At 47.6% G+C, this 19,134-nt stretch overlaps 1 protein-coding gene across 2 annotated transcripts in view; it reads left to right on the forward strand.

Moving 5' to 3' along the window:
• LGMN (legumain) overlaps window positions 1-19,134 on the forward strand; it is a 55,512-nt gene that overhangs the window by 19,786 nt on the left and 16,592 nt on the right. For both annotated transcript variants that reach the window (XM_011991754.1, XM_011991757.1), the window contains 9 exons: window positions 8,713-8,810; window positions 10,125-10,206; window positions 11,689-11,774; window positions 13,478-13,553; window positions 14,041-14,103; window positions 15,061-15,127; window positions 15,976-16,094; window positions 16,184-16,273; window positions 18,046-18,246. In XM_011991754.1, coding sequence (XP_011847144.1) covers window positions 8,713-8,810; window positions 10,125-10,206; window positions 11,689-11,774; window positions 13,478-13,553; window positions 14,041-14,103; window positions 15,061-15,127; window positions 15,976-16,094; window positions 16,184-16,273; window positions 18,046-18,246 — 882 coding nt within the window. The remainder of the gene's footprint in view (window positions 1-8,712; window positions 8,811-10,124; window positions 10,207-11,688; window positions 11,775-13,477; window positions 13,554-14,040; window positions 14,104-15,060; window positions 15,128-15,975; window positions 16,095-16,183; window positions 16,274-18,045; window positions 18,247-19,134) is intronic.

Raw genomic sequence — 19,134 nt, forward strand, 5'->3', positions numbered from 1 at the left:
GCTGGTCTTGAACTCCTGGCCTCAAGCGATCCACCCACCTCGGCCTCCCAAAGTGCTGGGATTACAGGTGTGAGCCACCGTGCCTGGCCCCTTTTCATCTTTCTAGTCTGTCATCATGGTTGTGATGAACTGTTCTCAAATACACTCTCCTCATAGTCACGAAATGGCTACAGCAGCTCCAAGTGTCACATCCAAACAAATTCTCAAAGAAGAAAAAGAGGCCATCTGTGTGTCTTGTCTGTTTGGTTTGCTCTTTATCAGAATGCACATCTTTTCCTGGAGCCATGGGTGGACTTTGTCCCATGTCTACCTGACCAGAGTTGCATCACATGCTCATGTTCAAGCCAGTCAGTCCCTGGGGAGGGGAAATGGATTTCCAGTTCACACTCAGGGAAGCTCCTGACCACTTGGAGCTGGGTAGGACATCTGAGCAAAGCCAGGGCCCTGGTGGAAAGGAAGGTGGCCACAGGGCATGCAAGGACAGCGCATGGCCCAGGTAGATGGGGAGGAGGGAGAGAGGGAGAAGGAGACCAGCAAGGTAGGGTGAGGGCATGGTGAGGCATGTTAGGAGGAGAAGGCCCAGGCATGAACTCCCCCTTTCTTTCCCTTCGAGAGAACCTCTCCACTCAGAACTAGATAAAGGGTTGGACAGGTGCCATGTCACCAATGACAGGAGCAGGGAGCTCCTCACTCTGTGTGCTCCTGGCAAGCCCCTTCTCCACCCCTACACATTCAGAACCTCACCATTGCTATCTGACTCAAGACTGGAGCCTCCAAACTTTTTTTCTATAAAGGGCCAGATAGTAAATATTTGAGGTTTTGTGGGCCAGGGGGCAAAAATCGAGGCTGGCAGGGCCAAAGGTAGACTGGGCAGACTGCAGTGATGAGGGTGAAAGGGAATGGCCAGGGAGTGCAGGAAGGAGGTGGTGGTGACTCACGGTCTGTTCTTCTGACAAGCTATTTGTTTATTTATTTAAATTTTTTTTTTTTTTTTTTTGAAATGGAGCCTTGCTCTTTTTGCCCAGTCAACTTGCTCTTGTTGCCATTGCACTGGCATGATCTCAGGCTCACTGCAGTCTCCGCCTCCTGGGTTCAAGCCATTCTCCTGCCTCAGCCTCCTGAATAGCTGGGATTACAGGCACCTGCCACCATGCCCGGCTAATTTTTATATTTTTAGTAGAGACAGGGTTTCACCACGTTGGCCAGACTGGTCTCGAACTCCTGACCTCAGGTGATCCACCTGCCTCAGCCTCCCAAAGTGCTGGGATTACAGGTGTGAGCCACCGCGCCTGGCCAGACGAGCTCATAACTTACGGTGTTTGGAGGTTAATCCATGTTGTTGCACAGTATCACTTTTATATTTAAAAAAAGAAATCCGCAGCAGGGAGTGGTGGCTCACGCCTGTAATTTCATCACTTTGGGAGACTGAGGCAGGTGGATCACCTGAGGTCAGGAGTTTGAGACCAACCTGGCCAATATGGTGAAACCCTACCCCTACCAAAATACAAAAATTAGCCAGGCATGGTGGCAGGCACCTGTAATCCCAGCTACTCGGGAGGCTGAGGCAGGAGAATTGCTTGAACCTGGTAGGCGGAAGTTGCAGTGATCCGAGTTCGTGCCACTGCACTCCAGCCTGGGTGACAGAACGAGACTCTGTCTCCAAAAAAATAAAAAAGAAAGAAGAAATCCGCTTTTATTTTTATTTTTTCACCAACAGGGTCTTATTCTGTCACTTAGGCTGGAGCCCAGTGGTGTTATCATAGCTCACTGCAGCCTCGAACTCCTGGGCCCCAGGGATCCTCCTAAGTAGCTGGGACCACAGGTGTGCCACCATGCCCAGCTAGTTAAAAATTTTTTTTTTATAGAGATGAAGTCTTGCTATGTTTCCCAGGCTGGTCTCGAACTCCTGGGCTCAAGTGATCCTCTTTCCTCGGCCTCCCAAAGTGCTCAGATTACAGGCCACTGTGTCTGGCCTGAAATCTGCTTTTAAAGAGGACATGGTGGGAAGGGATTAGGAAGGAGGACGGAGGGGACTGTGCAGGGGAATGCCGAGCGTGTGGGATGTGGGCATGGGCCCATTCGTGCAGCAGGGCCATCCTTGTAAATGCCAGAGGCAGTACAGGACCTTGGAAAGGATGTGGCTGTGGATTTGCTGAGACCTCAGGTGTCATTCCCTCCCTCCAGTTATGCGCTGTATAAGTCTGAACAAACTACATTGTCAGATTCTTTCTGTGGGGTTGGCAGTGGGCTCAGCGAGGCACCTTGCAAAACCCCAGCCTACAGCCTCACCTCAGCACTGCTCAGCTGTGTGTCAGGAAGTGATCATATATGTACACTTGGCAGGTGAGCAGAGCTGGCTGGAGAGCGGATCCTTTACAGCAACTGTGACACGGGGCTTGCCAGTGTATTTAGACCTTGTCTGACTTGTCTTTGTTTAGCTGGCAGCTGGCCAAGCTGGAGGCAGTGCAAGCAGAGTGGGGACAGTGATCCTATCGGCAAATCACGGGAGGCATTAGGAAGACCAGCGGAATTCCCAGCGCAAGTTATGAAACCAGCCAGGTCACAATCTCTGTTCGTCATTCCGGAGGGCTCTGCGCTCCTGAGAAGTCTTGCTCAATACCCTCCTCTCGAATATGACCTTTTATGACTTTTCTGGGCTTAAGCGGGGAAAATACAGTATAGGTCACATGGGTTTAGGGGAAGTAATACAAGTAGTAATGCCGTTTTCACATTGTTTGAGTTGAACCCCACTTGTATCTCTTTTGAGTGCTAGTAAGTATTTGACTTAATTGAAGAACCCTGCTGAGTTAACACAGGTAGAGGCAACCAAGTGCCTCCAAGGCTCAGAAGAGAGCCATAGCCTGATGAGGCAGCAATGAGTGTGGAAGATGGGGCACAAGGCACCGTTGGGGTCAGCCATGGCCCTTCCTGAGCTTGTCCCCGTCTGTAAGATGGGGATGAAAGCACTTACCTCTCAAGAGTGCTGGGGGTCCCAAACAGTGCAGGAGCAACAATACAAGGCACTCTGAACCTGCCCCTGCAGAAAATATATAACTTTATTGAGGCCGAGTTTAAGACATATCATCTTAATTCACCCATTGAGTTTAATTTATCTAACTCAGTGATTTTTTAGTAAATTTACCAAGTTGTGTGAACATCACTATAAATCAGTTTGATATTTCCATCATCCCAGTATGATCCTTTGGGCAGGCTGGGCAGTGGCTCACACCTATAATCCCAGCACTTTGGGAGGCCAAGGCGGTTGGATCATTTGAGGCCAGGAGTTCGAGACCAGCCTGGCCAACATGGTGAAACCCAATTTCTACTAAAAATACAAAAATTAGCTGGGCGTGGTGGCACACGCCTATAAACCCAGCTACTTGGGAGGCTGAGGTTGAACTCTGGAGGCAGAGGCCGCAGTGAGCCATGATCACACCACTGCACTCCAGCCTGGGCAACAGAGCAAGACTGACTCAAAAAAAAAAAAAAAAAAAAAATCCTTTGGGCATATTTGCAGTTCCCACCTCTAGCCCCAGGCAACTACTAATCATCTACTTTCTAGCTGTATAGATTTGTTTATTCTGAACATTTCCTATCAATGGAGCTAAACAGTGTATGGTCTTTTGTGTCTGGCTTCTCCTAGTGTCATGTTTTTGAAGTTTGTTCACGTTGTAGCATGCATCAGTGCTCTAGTCCCTTTTATTCCCAAATAGCATTCCATTGTATGGATAGACCACGTTTTGCCTGCCCATTTACCAGTTGATGGACATTTGGGTTGTTTCTAATTTTTGGTTATTATGAACAATGCTGCTGAGAACATTTGCGTGCAAATCTTTGTGTGAATACATTTTTTTGTTTCTCTTGAGTAGGTACTTAAGAGTTGGAATTGCAGGCCGGACGCGTTGGCTCACGCCTGTAATCCCAGCACTTTGGGAGGCTAAGGCAGGTGGGGCAGGAGGTCAGGAGTTTGAGACCAGCCTGACCAACATGGTGAAACCCCATCTGTACTAAAAATATAAAAATTAGCTGGGCGTGGTAGTAAACACCTGTAATCCCAGCTACTCAGGAGGCTGAGGCAGTAGAATCGCTTGCACCCGGGAGGCGGAGGTTGCAGTGAGCTGAGATTGCACCGCTGCACTCCAGCCTGGGCGACAGAGCAAGACTCCATCTCAAAAAAAAAAGAGTTGTAATTGTTGGGTCACATGGTAAATTTATGTCTGACTCTTTGAGAAACTGTAAAGCTCGTTTCCAGAATCACGGCTCCACGTTACGTTCCCCTAGCAGTGTATGTATGGAGGCTCTTGGTTCCTCAGTTCTCGACAACACTTGTTATTGTCTGTCTGTGAAGTGGCAGCTCAGTGTGGTTTTAATTTGCATTTCCTAATAACGGGTGATGTTGGACATCTTTTCATTTGCTGACTAACCATTTGTATATCTTCTTAGGTGAAATGTTTATTGAAATCTTTTGCCTATTTTTGGCTCCGTGGTACAGGAGTTCTTTGGCTATTTCAGTATAAGCCCTTTATCAGATATATGTTTTGCAAATATTTTCTCGTAGTCTGTTGCTTGTCTTTTTATTTTCTTAATAATGTCTTTGGAAGCACTGAAGGTTTTAATTTTGCTGAGCCAATTTATCAAGGTGTTTTTTTTTTGTTTTTTTTTTTTGAGACAGAGTCTTGCTCTGTTGCCCAGGCTGGAGTGCAATGGTGTCATCTTGGCTCACTGCATCCTCTGCCTCCTGGGTTCAAGTGATTTCTCCTGCCTCAGCCTCCTGAGTGGCTGGGATTACAGGCATACACCACCACGCCTGGCTAATTTCTTTGTATTTTTAGTAGAGGCGGGGTTTTACCATATTGGCCAGGCTGGTCTCGAACTCCTGACCTCACGTGATCCCAAAGTGCTGGGATCCTTGGCCTCCCAAAGTGCTAGAATTACGGGTGTGAGCCACTGCGCCCAGCCTGATTTGATTTTTAAAAACTAAATAGCAGACAAATAATGTCTGTATAACACGCGTACACCTTAAAGAATAATAAAATGAATACCTGTGTACCTTGCACCTTGCTAAAAAAAATAGAACTATACTAGTACCTTGTCCCCTGTGTGATGGGCTCCCGCTCCCTTCCCTTCAGAGGCCAAGCTCCTGGATTTTTTGTCATTCATTCCTTTGCTTTATAGTTTTGCTGTATGTCTGTTTAACTGTAAACAGCATAGTGTTTACATTAGCCTGTTTTGACCTTTATATAAATGTAATCATAGTGAAGGTGTTTTTCTATGACTTGCTCTTTTTTTCATTATGTTCGCAAGAGTTGTCTATTTTGAAAACTGGATTGTACTTGTTTGCGTATTTTTAAAAGTTTTTACAGATTCAGGGGGTCCATGGATGTATTGTGTAGTGGTGGGATTTGCGCTTCTTGGGTACCCATCATCTGAGTAGTGGGTTGCAGTCCGTTCATTTTCAGGTATTCCATTTATGTGAACCTATGACAATGTATTTTTCCAGCTCTCAATCATCGGAGTTATTTCTTGGCTTTTGCTGTTAAACTGATGCTGTGAACATTTTCTGGTTATCCGTGGGAGATAGAGTTTTGCTAGGCTATATGGCTAGGAGTAGAATTGCTTGGTTGGAGGGTGTGTGGTTGAACCTCATTGATAATGTCAGGATGTCTTCCAGAGTGGAGTGCCAGTTACACTCTACTTCCACCATAGCTGTACTAGTTTACTGTCACTGCTTAAACAGATTGCCACAGACTTCATGGTTTGAAACAACACAAATTTATTATCTTACATTTCTGGAGGTAAGAAATGTGAAACGGCTGCCACTGGGTTAAATCACAGTGTTGCCTGGGCTGTGTTCCTTGGTGACTCTAGTGGAGGCTCCACTTTCTCGTCTTTTCCAGCTTTTAGACACTACCTGCAGTTGTTGGCTTCTGGCCCCTTCTTCCATCCTCAGTGCCAACAAGGGTCAGTTGAATCTTTCTTACACTGCATCACTTGGACACTGACTCCTGCCTCTGTCTCCACATACAAAAGCCTTTGTAATTACATTAGGCCCACTGAAGGCTGGGCAAGTGACTCGCACCTGTAATCCTAGCACTCTCTATCCAAGGCGGGAGGATCGCTTGAGCCCAGGAGTTCAAGACCAGCCAAAGCAACATAGCCAGACCCTGTCTCTACAAAACATTTTAGAAATTAGCCAGGTGTAGTGGTGTGTGCCTGTAGTCTCAGCTACCTGGGAGGCTGAGGTGGGAGGCCCAGGAGGTCGAGGCTGCAGTGAGCTGAGATTGCACCTGTGCACTCCCGCCTGGGAGACAGCAAGACCCTGTCTCAAAAAAAACGAAAACAAAAAAATAAACAAAAATGACATTGGAGCACTAGAATAATCCAGGAAAACCTCCCTATTTTAAGACCAGCTGATTGGCAACCTGAAATCCATCTGCTATCTTAATAACCTTTTGCTCTGTAATGTAACATAGTCACAGGCTCCTTGGATTAGGATGTGGACAGCCTTGGGAGCTGTTATTTTGCCTACCACAATTAGTGTTTGAAGGTCACTAGTCCACAGCAATGAGGACTTAAACATCTAACAATCTGTGTGCATGTGTGTGTATATAATATTTAGTGACTATTTTAAAATGATCTGTGTTTGCTGTGGGCCTCTGTAATTTTAATGATTTCTCTCTTGTCCCTGTATGAAGCAGGATCAAGTTCTGGGGACATGGGGATCTTTCTCTTTTTTTTTGAGACTGAGTTTCACTCTTGTTGCCCAGGCTGGAGTGCAATGGTGCGATCTTGGCTCACTGCAACATCCGTCTCCCGGGTTCAGGTGGTTCTCCTGCCTCAGCCTCCCGAGTAGCTAGGATTAAGGCATGTGTCACCACGCCCAGCTAATTTTGTATTTTTAGTAAAGATGGGGTTTCACCATGTTGGTCAGGCTGGTCTCAAACTCCAGACCTCAGGTGATCTGCCTGTCTCAGCCTCCCAAAGTGCTGGGATTACAGGCGTGAGCCATTGTGCCTGGTCAGAACACCTGGGATCTTTCACTTGAGTACTGTGTGACTTGGGCAGGTCACCTCACCTCCAGAGGCTGCTTTTTCCTTATCCATAATAAAATGGGGATCATTACCTTTATCACAAAGGGTTGCTATGAGAATTAAACGAGATAATGCCTACAAAGTCTTAGCACAGTGCTGGACAAATAGAAGCAAGTCAATAAAATGTATTAGTTTTCCTATTTATTCTGTCATCCATTCATCTAATCGCTCATGAGTGCCAGGTCCTAGACTCACCCATTCAGTCTTCAAAAACTGTATACCAAGCACCCATCTTTGTCATAAAATAAGTCCATTTGGTTGGGACAGCCACAGGCAAAGTGCCAGTCTGAATGTTCGATGAGCTTTAGTTTTATTGCTATGCTCAGTGTTGTTTCAAGTGTGCTGTGTGTACATCCAGTCTCTCGGGCTGTCTTCCTTGGGGAGGCAAATCGCTGGGCACACGCCTCTCCTTATGCTTACTTATGTCTTTGTTCTAGGAACAACAGGATTAAATGTAAGCAGACAGGCAACATTTTTCCTTTCTGTCTTCAGATGATTTCCAAGGCATGAAGTATGTTTCACCTGAGATAAGGACGCAAGTCTGTCTTCACCCTTGCGTGGACAGGGAGTTGCATTAGGAACATTTTTCTCATATTCCTAATGTTATCTTCCTTTGTATTCTTGTTCTTTTTAAAACTTAAGAGCAATTTCTCAGTTCCTGAGTTGGACTTTTGAGTGTTCAATCAGTTCTCTAAACAGTGACTTTGGCACACAAAGTACTTGGATCAGAAGAATCCTGTGGGAAATAGAACTAGCTCTGTTGATCATTCTGAGTCATTCTGTTTTTGAGACTAAAATCCATGCTTTCCAGAGACTGTTGTATAGTCTGAAAAATAAAAACAAGTTACTTAGGACTAGCAGAGGTCCTTCTTACCTACAGACGTGGTGGCAGTGGTGGTGGTGGTGGTGGTGGTGGTGGTGGTGGCAGTGGTGGTGGAGGTGGTGGTGGCAGTGGTGATGCTGGCAGTGGTAGTGGTGGTGGTGGCAGTGGCAGTGATAGTGGTGGTGGTGGCAGTGATAGTCGTGGTGGTGGTGATGGTGGCAGTGGCAGTACTGGTGGTGGTGGCGGTGGTGAAGGTGGCAGTGGTGGTGGTGGTGGCAGTGGTGGAGGTGGTGGTGGCAGTGGTGATGGTGGCAGTGGTAGTGGTGGTGGTGGCAGTGGCAGTGATAGTGGTGGTGGTGGCAGTGATAGTCGTGGTGGTCGTGATGGTGGCAGTGGCAGTGGTGGTGGTGGTGGTGGTGGTGGTGATGGTGATGGTGATGTTGGTGGTGGCGGTGGTGGTGATGGTGATGTTGGTGGTGGTGGTGGTGGCAGTGCTGGTGGTGCTGGTGGCGGTGTTGGTGTTGGTGATGGTGGTGGTGGTGGTGGTGGGGTGTGCATGTGCACGTAGCCCACGTGTGCACTAGTTTCCTGCTGAATAATACTTTGGATGGATGGGGGATCTTTTTAAGGTGAGATAAAAAATATCAATATATGTGTTTGAAAATAGTAACTTAAATGCCTGAGTGATAGGGGATGATTCATGGTAAATCTTCTGGGAGACAGAACACATCACTCCTTCGAACTCCGAAACTAGCCTCCCGGGCAAAATCTAAAACTTAACCACATCATTTCTCCCAGGCAGATGCGTGCCATGCCTACCAGATCATTCACCGGAATGGGATTCCCGACGAGCAGATCATTGTGATGATGTACGACGACATTGCTTACTCTGAAGAGTAAGTGGCGGAGTGCTTGGAACCTGGTGGCGGACTTCAGGGTATTTAAAAAAAGGTCACATAGACTCAGAGGAATCCTAGTGGCCTAATGTTAGAATACATAACAGACTCCCAGACAAAAGACCACAGGGATACCTCTTGTTGAACTTTGGGTTTTTTTGTTTTGTTTTGTTTTGTTTTGTTTTTGTTTTTTGTTTTGTTTTTTTATTGAGACAGTCTTGCTCTGTCACCCAGGCTGGAGTGCAGTGGTGTGATCTCGGCTCACTGCACCCTCCACCTGCTGGGTTCAAGTGATCCTCCCACCTCAGCCTCCCAGGAAGCTGGGACTGCAGGTGTGCACTGCCATGCCCAGCCAATTTTTGTATTTTTTAGTAGAGACAGGATTTCACCATGTTGGCCAGGCTGGTCTTGAACTTTTGACCTCAAGTGATCCGGCTGCCTTGGCCTCCCAAAATGCTGGGATTACAGATGTGAGCCACCACGCCTGACCCTCATGTTGAGCTTTGACCATAACTTGGGTGTGCCCTGGGAGTGCCAAAGACCTGGTGGGTGCTTTGAAAGGGTTTAAAAGCTGAGTTCCTCCTCACCTTGGAGAACTTGCTGGGTTCTACGGTGCTTGCTCCTAAGCTCCGAGCAGGCTGCAGCACAGGGGACCTGCACGTAGAATGCTTTTGTTTGTAGGTTAGATCTTCCTACTACCTTCTTTCTATACTTACTTTATTACTTGCTGAGTTTAACTTCACAACTAGTTCCCTTGTGCTCGCTTATCTGATTTCTTGCAGAGATCAGAGGCAGCAAGTATGGGCATAAACTCAGCGAGTTCTAACCTCCTAGCTCCGTGGTCACCCTGCTGCAGCCGCGGTGAAGGGCGCTACCCTTACTTTGGTCACATTCTCAGCTCATCCATCACCCATTCTGAGGCTTTAATGCCTAAGCTCTTGTATTAAAGTCTTGTTCTCTGTCCTGTCTCTTTCCGAAAGTAGTTTCGCTCTGAAAGAGCTTTTGATGAGGCCTTGCCCTCATGATGCTCTCTGGTTTCCAGCAGGCAGCTGGCAGCACCTAGGCTTTTGGTCCCTGCCCGAGGCTTTTCAAGCTCAGCTCCTCACTGCCTCTGCCAAGAGCTCTTGGGCTGTGGGACTGCTGAGATCCCCAAGCTGCTAAAACCACTTACACGTTGGCCACTGTGCAGGCCATCAGTTGCATCTTTGACAAACATAGATGTTTCCTGTTTTTTCACATAACAGGCGTGTGTTTGAAGAGAGAGATTTCGGAGGCATGCCACATTTTGTTTCAATTGTGTCCTTTAATTTTCAGTAATCCCACTCCAGGAATTGTGATCAACAGGCCCAATGGCACGGATGTCTATCAGGGAGTCCCGAAGGACTACACTGGAGAGGTGAGTGGCTGCCGGGGGTGGAGCCAGCAGGTTTAGTTTTCATTTTAGTGATGATTTTTCCTTCTTTCTTCTGTTTCTAGAATCAGAACCTCCCTAGACTGGCTTCTGGTCAGTGTTTCACATTTGTATTAGGATTTGTGCCTGAGGAGTAAATTATGAGAGTTTTGAAAGAAAGCAGAGGAAGGCCGGGCGCGGTGGCTCAAGCCTGTAATCCCAGCACTTTGGGAGGCCAAGACGGGCGGATCACGAGGTCAGGAGATCGAGACCATCCTGGCTAACACGGTGAAACCCCGTCTCTACTAAAAAAAATACAAAAAACTAGCTGGGCGAGGTAGCGGGCGCCTGTAGTCCCAGCTACTCGGGAGGCTGAGGCAGGAGAATGGCGTGAACCCGGGAGGCGGAGCTTGCAGTGAGCGGAGATCTGGCCACTGCACTCCAGCTTGGGCGACAGAGCGAGACTCCGTCTCAAAAAAAAAAAAAAAAAAAAAAGAAAGCAGAGGAAAAGAAAATGTTTAGAATAAGTTGCAATCTACTGATAGTTACCATCTTACACTTTAGGCCTGACCGTGTAGTTTCTTCCATGTTAACCTTTCTTGAGATATCACCATTCATCTGATTATACATTACCTGTGCTCTTTTATAAAAATCAGTTTTCGCCATACCAGGCTTGGTGCAAAGTAGCTCAGGATTTTTGCTGAGATAGTTTTTCATTTATTATTATATATGGTTTATTACATTACATAGTGTATTATAGATATAATAGTATATTACTTCTAGAAACTTTTCTGTTCCTCCCAGTTGATTGAGACTGTCTCAATGGACACATTTTTAAAATCACCGTAATGCCTTCATTCTCCTGGTTTTCATAGTCTGTTTTAAATGTTGGATCTTTTAGGAATTAATTATCTTTTTGATAAGAAACTTTTATCTGATGTTTAACAATTCTTTCAGTTTTATTTTATTTTATTTTTCTTTTAAAGTCAAATACAATTAAATTTAATATATCATACAGGTAAAAAGGATGATCCTATTTAATGAAATTGTTTCTGTATAGTGTTTGTTTGTTTGTTTGAGATGGAGTCTTGCACTGTTGCCCAGGCTGGAGTGCAGTGGCACAATCTTAGCTCACTGCAACCTCTGCTTCCCTGGTTCAAGTGATTTTCCTGCCTCAGACTCCATAGTAGCTGGGATTATAGGCGGGTGCCATGATGCCTGGCTAATTTTTCTACTTTCAGTAGAGGTGGGGTTTCACTGTGTTGGCCAGGCTAGCCTTGAACTCCTGACCTCAAGTGATCTGCCCACCTCGGCCTCCTAAAGTGCTAGCATTACAGGCGTGAGCCACCACACTTGGCCAAAAGTGTTTGCTCTTGAGCCTTGAGCCTTGGAATGTGCAGGCTGGTGGCGTGGGTTGGCTGCAGACTCAGCCAACTCTCTGGGTTGGAGTGACAGCTGCATCTGATTGTGGCTCCTAATTCTTTGTAGGATGTTACCCCACAAAATTTCCTTGCTGTGTTGAGAGGCGATGCAGAAGCAGTGAAGGGCGTCGGATCCGGGAAAGTCCTGAAGAGGTAATGTCTGTTTACAGATACTACACTTCTCTCCATGGCTTGGGACCCCAGTATAGAGAATTGAAACAGGTGTTGTTCTGTGCTCCCAGCCTGTTTACCTGTGAGAAATGACAGAGTGGAGAGTTTTGTTCTGATTTAGGACAGGTGCTTAGGGCTGTTGTTTCATGGCTTCTCTTGGCAGCCCATTTCTGCACTGAATTCACCTTGTGATCCAGGGTCCCTCATGATTAATAGAATGTTCCTGTCACTTAAACTCCTCGTTCCTTGTTGTCTGGGGATCGTAGCACAGGGATGTCCCACTGCCTGTGGAGCCCCTGAGGCAGGTTTGAATCCCTGTGGCCAGATTGCAGGACCACCAGCCCTGTGCCCTGATCACAGATCAGCCCAGCCGGGAGAGGCACATTTGTAAATGCAGAGCTGACTTTCATACTGGGGAAAACGAACCCCAGCGCTTACCCTGCTGGCTGTGGGCTAGAGATGTCTTACTGTTTAGTAATTTTTCATGTGGCATTTTTATGTGATACCAGAGATTCCAGTAGCATGTTTCTTTTAGGCTGGAAGGGAGACCTGGGCACAAGTTAGCTCGTGTGAATTAGTGCAGAGGCCTGGTGCGGTGGCTCAGCCTGTAATCCCAGCACTTCGGGAGGCCAAGGTGGGCGGATCACTTGAGATCAGGAGTTGAAGAGCAGCCTGGTCAACATGGTGAAACCCTGTCTTTACTGAAAATACAAAAATTAGCCAGGCGTGGTGGCATGTGCCTGTAGTCCCAGCTACTCCTGTGGCTGAGGCAGGAGAATTGCTTGAATCCAGGAGGTGGAGGTTCCAGTGAGGCAAGATTGTGCTACTGCACTCCAGCCTGAGCAACAGAGTAAGACTGTCTCAAAAAAAAAAAAAAAAAAAACACACACACACTTTGGGAGGCTGAGGTGGGTGGATCACGAGGTCAGGAGTTTGAGACCAACCTGGCCAACATGGTGAAACCCCATCTCTACTAAAGATACAAAAAATTAGCTAGACGTGGTGGCGCGTGCCTATGATCCCAGCTATTCAGGAGGCTGAGGCAGGAGAATTGCTTTAATCTGGGAGGCGGAGGTTACAGTGAGCTGAGATCACGCCATTGCACTCCAGCCTGGGCAACAGGGTGAGACTCTATCTCAAAAAAAAAAAAAAAAAAAGAAATGGACATCTGTGAGGGTGAACCAAATTGGCTTCATGTAAGTTATTACATCTCTGCCACTTCGACGCAGCTCCATCTGGGGGAAGCCCTGGTGAGGCAGGCAGGTGGTCATCCAAACTGTGTGGGCTGCAGGAGGCCTGGAGCGGGAGGCTGCCGGCCTGTGTTGAACTCATGTTGGGGAGATCTGGTTGGAGAGTGTGGCTGCCTGGGATGAGACCCAATTGCCAGAGGACCCCACTCTCCACCTCACACCAGGTCTGTGTGATCGGTTGCCCAGGAAAGGCCCCTCCTCCTTTCCAGCCATACTTCAGAATTTGGAGGCTCTAGGATCTATACTGTGGTTCAGAATCACACTAAGGGGAGTGGAAGGGACAGGCCGGACACTGGGCCCTTGTGTTCATCTTCAAACCTGGTTGGGCAACTCTACTCCCCAAACTTCTTAATTTTTTGATTAGGGCAGCTTTTCAGAGAAATAGAAGTAAAAATAGAAAAAGGAAATGATTGACTTCTGATTCTTTCTTGGCAGCGGCCCCCAGGATCACGTGTTCGTTTACTTCACCGACCATGGATCGACTGGAATACTGGTTTTTCCCAATGAAGATGTGAGTTTTCTTGACATTTTAAGGACAAACTAGCAGAACAGAAAAGCAAGGTGTCGAGATTAAACCCATAGCATGTATTTTCTAGTGTCCTGCAAGGGTTGGTTTGTACGTGTGGTGGGTGGGAGTGGGGGACAGGTTTAGCAGCTTGAAATCTATCCAAGGACATCTCTTCCAGACGGTTTTCCCTGCATTTCTGTTCATATCGCAGCTTCAGTAGCTGTCTCAGGACGTGGGTGTATCGCACTAGACCTCAGAATAGACCAAAAGCTCTGGACAAAGTAATGGGTGAAGAGATACATCCTCTTCCCCTTTTTAAGTGTGGGCATAAAACACGTGATGACATTCTGGGATTATGTTCTTCCCGATGATTACTTCTAGGGGTTGGTAGAAAAGAGTTTATGAAGCATCATCAGAACTTCAGTAGTGAGTTATCCAGCGAATAGTTTCTCTTGATGTGTTGGTCTGAATCAATATTCTCACCTTTCAGCTTCATGTAAAGGACCTGAATGAGACCATCCATTACATGTACAAACACAAAATGTACCGAAAGGTAATTCAGCCCTTGGGGCAGCCTTGTGGGGAGGGCTGTGGGGAAAGCCGTGGGTGCAGAGCCCACAGTCCCGTGACCATCCTTCAACTGTGGGTGCTGTGTTTTCTAGAAAGGGGATCCTTCCAACCACTAGTTTCCCAGGCTGAGCCTTTCAGCTTTAGCTATTAGATTGGAATCACTGGAGAGCTTGTTAAAATAGTGTGGGCTTCGCCCCCAGAGTTTGACCCAGTAGGTCTGGGGAGGCGGCCTGAGAATTTGCCTTGTGTTTCTGTGTGATCCTGCTGCTGCTGGTCTTCGGCCCACACTTTGCAGACTCCTATTCCTAAGACTGTCCTCAATTTTGGGCAGTTGGGGAGGAAAATACCATTATCTTATTCTCACTTTGAGCCTTTCTCACCCTTATAGCACCCTTTATGGAAACTGTGTAGGGCCAGAGTTTTTGGCCAGATGCGGTGGCTCACTCCTATAGTCCCAGCACCTTAGAAGGCCGAGGCAGGAAGATCACTTGAGGCCAGGAGTTTAAGACCAGCCTGGGCAACATAGTGAGACTGTGTCTCTACCAAAAAAAAACAAAAAAAACAAAAAAAAAAAAACAAAAAACCCTGCATAGGTTGGGTGATACGTGACAGTAACGCAGAAAGATGGCCTGCTGGGCTGTTTGGTCTTTGAAACTCCTCCCTGCATTGGATGGTGGAACCGTTTTCCTTAGCATCACATGGCTCCATTTTTTCTGCATTGTTTCAGCTAATAGATGATTTTACTCCATTAGCAATGAATAAATTTGTGTGGCAGCAGCTTCCATAGCCTCTGGCAGCAGCCTCTTTACAGCAATGTCTCCCAGAAGCAAGCCTGGAGGACTTGTTAGGAATGGGTAGAGAGAGTGGGCAGAGCTCCAGTAGTGTGGCTGGAGGCCTGTACCTGGCTGGGGTGAGCTCACCTGCCCCGTCTGCCTCACAGATGGTGTTCTACATTGAAGCCTGTGAGTCTGGGTCCATGATGAACCACCTGCCGGATAACATCAATGGTAGGTGGTTGGGGTGCCGGCCTCGACCTGGGCTGGCAAGCAGGTTGCTCAAATATCGCTGACATGGAACCGAGCATTCTCCATAAGCAGGGGCTGCTGAGGGCAGCCTGGGCCATAAACATGGGGAGATACCTGCAGGTAGCTCTGGGCTTCCTCTGCTCTTGAAGAATTGGTAGTCAGGGAATAAAGAATCTGTATGTGAGCCTCACAGTGCTCTTCCAGGTTCTAGTAAAACTACTGAAGCTAAAACTACATGGGCTTTGGACCAGCCTCCATCCTTTGCAATGTGTTGGTTGCTCTCTGACCTCAAGCAGGTGACTGGCCCTCTTTGATCCTCAATTATCCCCATCTGTAAAATGGGGATAAAGATAGTATGTGTCTGTTGGGAGACTTGTATTTTAAACACTAGCATTTGTCCAGCACAATTCTAAGCCCATGGTAGAGAGATAGTAAGTGGTAGCTTTTGTATAGGTTCAGTTAATCTAGATGTTTCTTCAATAAATGTCAGATCTCTCTGGAAACCAAAGTAAGCCCATATTCTTTAAGTTTCCCATGCTGTGGAAATGTCAGCATTCTTCCAGAATAGCATGGTGTCCTAAGCATGCCAATTTGCCAATTGCTGCAAAAAACCTCTATCAGCTGGCTCCTCTTTCTTCCGCTTTTAATTTGAGATGAGTTATTGTAATGGAATGCACAGGGCTGGGTCCAGTTACGTGTCCCTGCCCTCCTGTGCTCATCATAAGTAGCATGCTTCGATTTCACCAGGGGAGAAAGAAGGACCCAAGCTTCAAGCGTAATCCAAGGCAGTAATAAAATGCGACTAAAAGATCATCTTTAATTCCTCGTAGTTTATGCAACTACTGCCGCCAACCCCAGAGAGTCGTCCTACGCCTGTTACTATGATGAGAAGAGGTCCACATACCTGGGGGACTGGTACAGCGTCAACTGGATGGAAGACTCGGACGTGGTGAGCCCTTCGGGGGCTGGCGGTTCAGCGGGGGTTTAACCATCAGACTCTTGACTGTCAAAGGTCTTTAATGGTCTCACGTTTTGCAGGAAGATCTGACTAAAGAGACCCTGCACAAGCAGTACCACCTGGTGAAATCACACACCAACACCAGCCACGTCATGCAGTACGGAAACAAAGTGAGTCGGGAGCCTCGCCTGCCGGCCCTCCGTTACCTTGTGAACTAGGTGGACTTGCCTGGCATATTGATCTCTTGCTAAAGAGACACGGGATCTGGGTGAGGAATGGTTGGGGCAGGGGATGCCTCTGCCTCTCATAGCCATTCCATCCTGGGGACCTGTGGGCTTTGGAATCAGACCTTGTTAGGTTCAAACTTGCAGAGTTGTGAGGCTTTGGGCAAGTGATTTCACTTCTCTGAATTTGTTTCCTCATTGGTCAAAACCCAAGTGCACAAGGTAGCTAGGCGCATGAAAGAGGGCTGTGCATTACTTACGCTAAACACAGGCCTAGTGTGCAGCAAGAGATCACTGACTCGAAAGCTGCTGCTCTACGGTCTGTAGGTGGTCCCACAGCCACTCTGCACCTTGGATTTTCTGGAGTCCTGCCACTTTGCAAGCTGCAGGTTGTTACCTTTACCCTTTGGCTATAAATTGGAGACATTTTATCCTCCTCCAGATATGTCCAGAAGGGACCTCTGTGGTTAAAGGGTGTTGTGGCAGGTGGCTGCTAAAAGCTTGGACCCTAAGTGAAGCTGCTGGGGCTAACGTTTGGTATGTGCAAACACCGTAACAAATGTGCAGGACCTCCCAGTTGTTCATATGCCCAAACACCATTCCCCAAGCAGCCCACCCCCAGTGGAGAGCTCGCCAGCTGAGATCTGTTCCTTGGGCACAAGCATTGGCCTTCTAGAAGAACCTGGAGTCAGTAAATCCAACCATCGTTAGCCCTTCAGCAGAGCATGGGCTGGGGGGCATGAGACCTGCACCCAGGGCACCATGACCTGGTCAGGCTTTTGAGCCAGCGTAGGAGAGAGTTGGAGCAGAGAGAAGGCCAGGGAAAGGTGACCCAGAGAAGGCAGGGTCAGTGGTGGCATAGCCCTGGCCATGTGGGGGCTCTGCCCTGGGCTTTCCATTCTCGTCACAGTATCCTCAGCATTGGCCATTTCTGATCTTGGTTGAGGGGTTGTGGTGGATCTTCTCCAAACTCTGTTTTTGTATAGATTTGTGTGTGTGGTATTATTGATTTTAGAACTGTCTTTAGATTATTGTTGCTTGCGTTAGGAACAGAACGCTTGCAGCATTTTCCCTTCTGATTGGGAGCCAGTCTGTAGTGACTGCTGCAGCCAAATCGAGCCTGGCCGCTCTGCCCATTTGCTAACTCTTGATGCCAAGCATCAGCCTGGCCTCTCTGTGACCTTAGCTCTGCCCTTCCCAGTGGACCCAGACTTCAGCTCTAACCTGGGCAGACGCTTTGTACCTTCCCACTACTGGCCCTTAGGGACGTGCAGGTGAGTGCGGGTGGGTGAGCACATACAGGGCACCCGCCTGGATAGGCGGCATCCTTTGCAGGTGACATTCTTTGCCCGGAATCCTTTGCAGCAGAACTGCTATTCTTTTTACATATGAAAGGCGCTGCTGATCCACAGGCAGAGCTTGGACCAGAGCTGTCTGGTGAAAGAATAGCAGTTCTGCTGCAGAGGATAGCAGGCATGTTGAGTCACTCGCTGGTAGATTTTAGGGGCTCCCGTGCAATGCCTGCATACTGCTGGGGTGACTACGTCTTTTCAGGCTGCAGTTGTGGCCCTGTGGCCCTGAAAGCATGAGGAGTAAATGTGAGCCTCTGATGGAGAGGCTGGACTTGGGGTACGTTGGGCACATCTGCTCCTCCCACTCAAACCAGCTCTCTCTCTCCCTGTCTCTCTCTCGCTCTCTCTTGCTGTCTCTCTCCCCAGACGATCTCCACCATGAAAGTGATGCAGTTTCAGGGTATGAAGCACAAAGCCAGTTCTCCTCTCTCCCTGCCTCCAGTCACACACCTGGACCTCACCCCCAGCCTTGACGTGCCCCTCACGATCATGAAGAGGAAACTGATGAACACCAATGATCTGGAGGAGTCCAGGCAGCTCACGGAGGAGATCCAGCGGCATCTGGATGTGAGTAGGGGTGAAAGGAGCAGTGCCCAGGTGCTGTCCCCAGCCCAGGTGGGCAGCATGCATGAGCACGGCCCTGCCTCCTGACCGTTCTCCCTGCCATGCAGGAGTGTGTGGGGACGGAAGCCAGCCTCCGTCCTCCATGTAACGGAAGCGGGTGGGCGGAGCCGTGGTTGCCTCCCATCTTCATGAGTAACCTTAACCTCTTCGGCAGTAGGGAGCAGTGGAATGGGGGCCGTCTCCCCTGTATCGTGCCAAGAAGCCATGTACATGGGTGTTTCCCTCTTTTATACCTTGTTGCTTAGAGGATATTTTTATTTTGTTGCTTATTAAGTTATTAGCTAATCATATTCATTTTAAAAATCCAGAGCCAGGTACTAGGCATGTGCCTCTAGTCCCAGCTACTGAGGGGGCTGAAGCAGGAGGATTCCTTGAGTCTGGTCAGCTTGGGCAACCAGTAAAACCCTTTCTCTTAAACAAAACAAAACAAAAATTCCAATCCACAAAAATTTCTGCTATTCTCAGAAAAACATAGTCATGCCTAAAATTCTTTCTAAAAATTTCTGCTATTCTCAGAAAAACATAGTCATGCCTAAAATTCTTTGTAAAAATTTCTGCTATTCTCAGAAAAACATAGTCATGCCTAAAATTCTTTCTAAAGTGCTATGCCGTCCTTTCCAATCACTGAGTCTGTTTTCAGTAGCTCATCAGTGTGTTTGGAGCTGGCAGAATTGCTGTGTAAATTACAGCTGTGCGCTCACTAGACTGCTGGGCAGAGGGCTGCCTGTCCCTTCCCACAAAGCCAGCTCTGTTAACTCTTGTCCCCATTGTCAGCACAGCACAGTGATGGATGTGCTGAAATATGGCCTGAGTTTTCTAGGCAAGTTTTTT

Source organism: Mandrillus leucophaeus, unplaced genomic scaffold (assembly GCF_000951045.1).
Source record: "Mandrillus leucophaeus isolate KB7577 unplaced genomic scaffold, Mleu.le_1.0 Scaffold4, whole genome shotgun sequence".
Classification (NCBI taxonomy): domain Eukaryota; kingdom Metazoa; phylum Chordata; class Mammalia; order Primates; family Cercopithecidae; genus Mandrillus; species Mandrillus leucophaeus.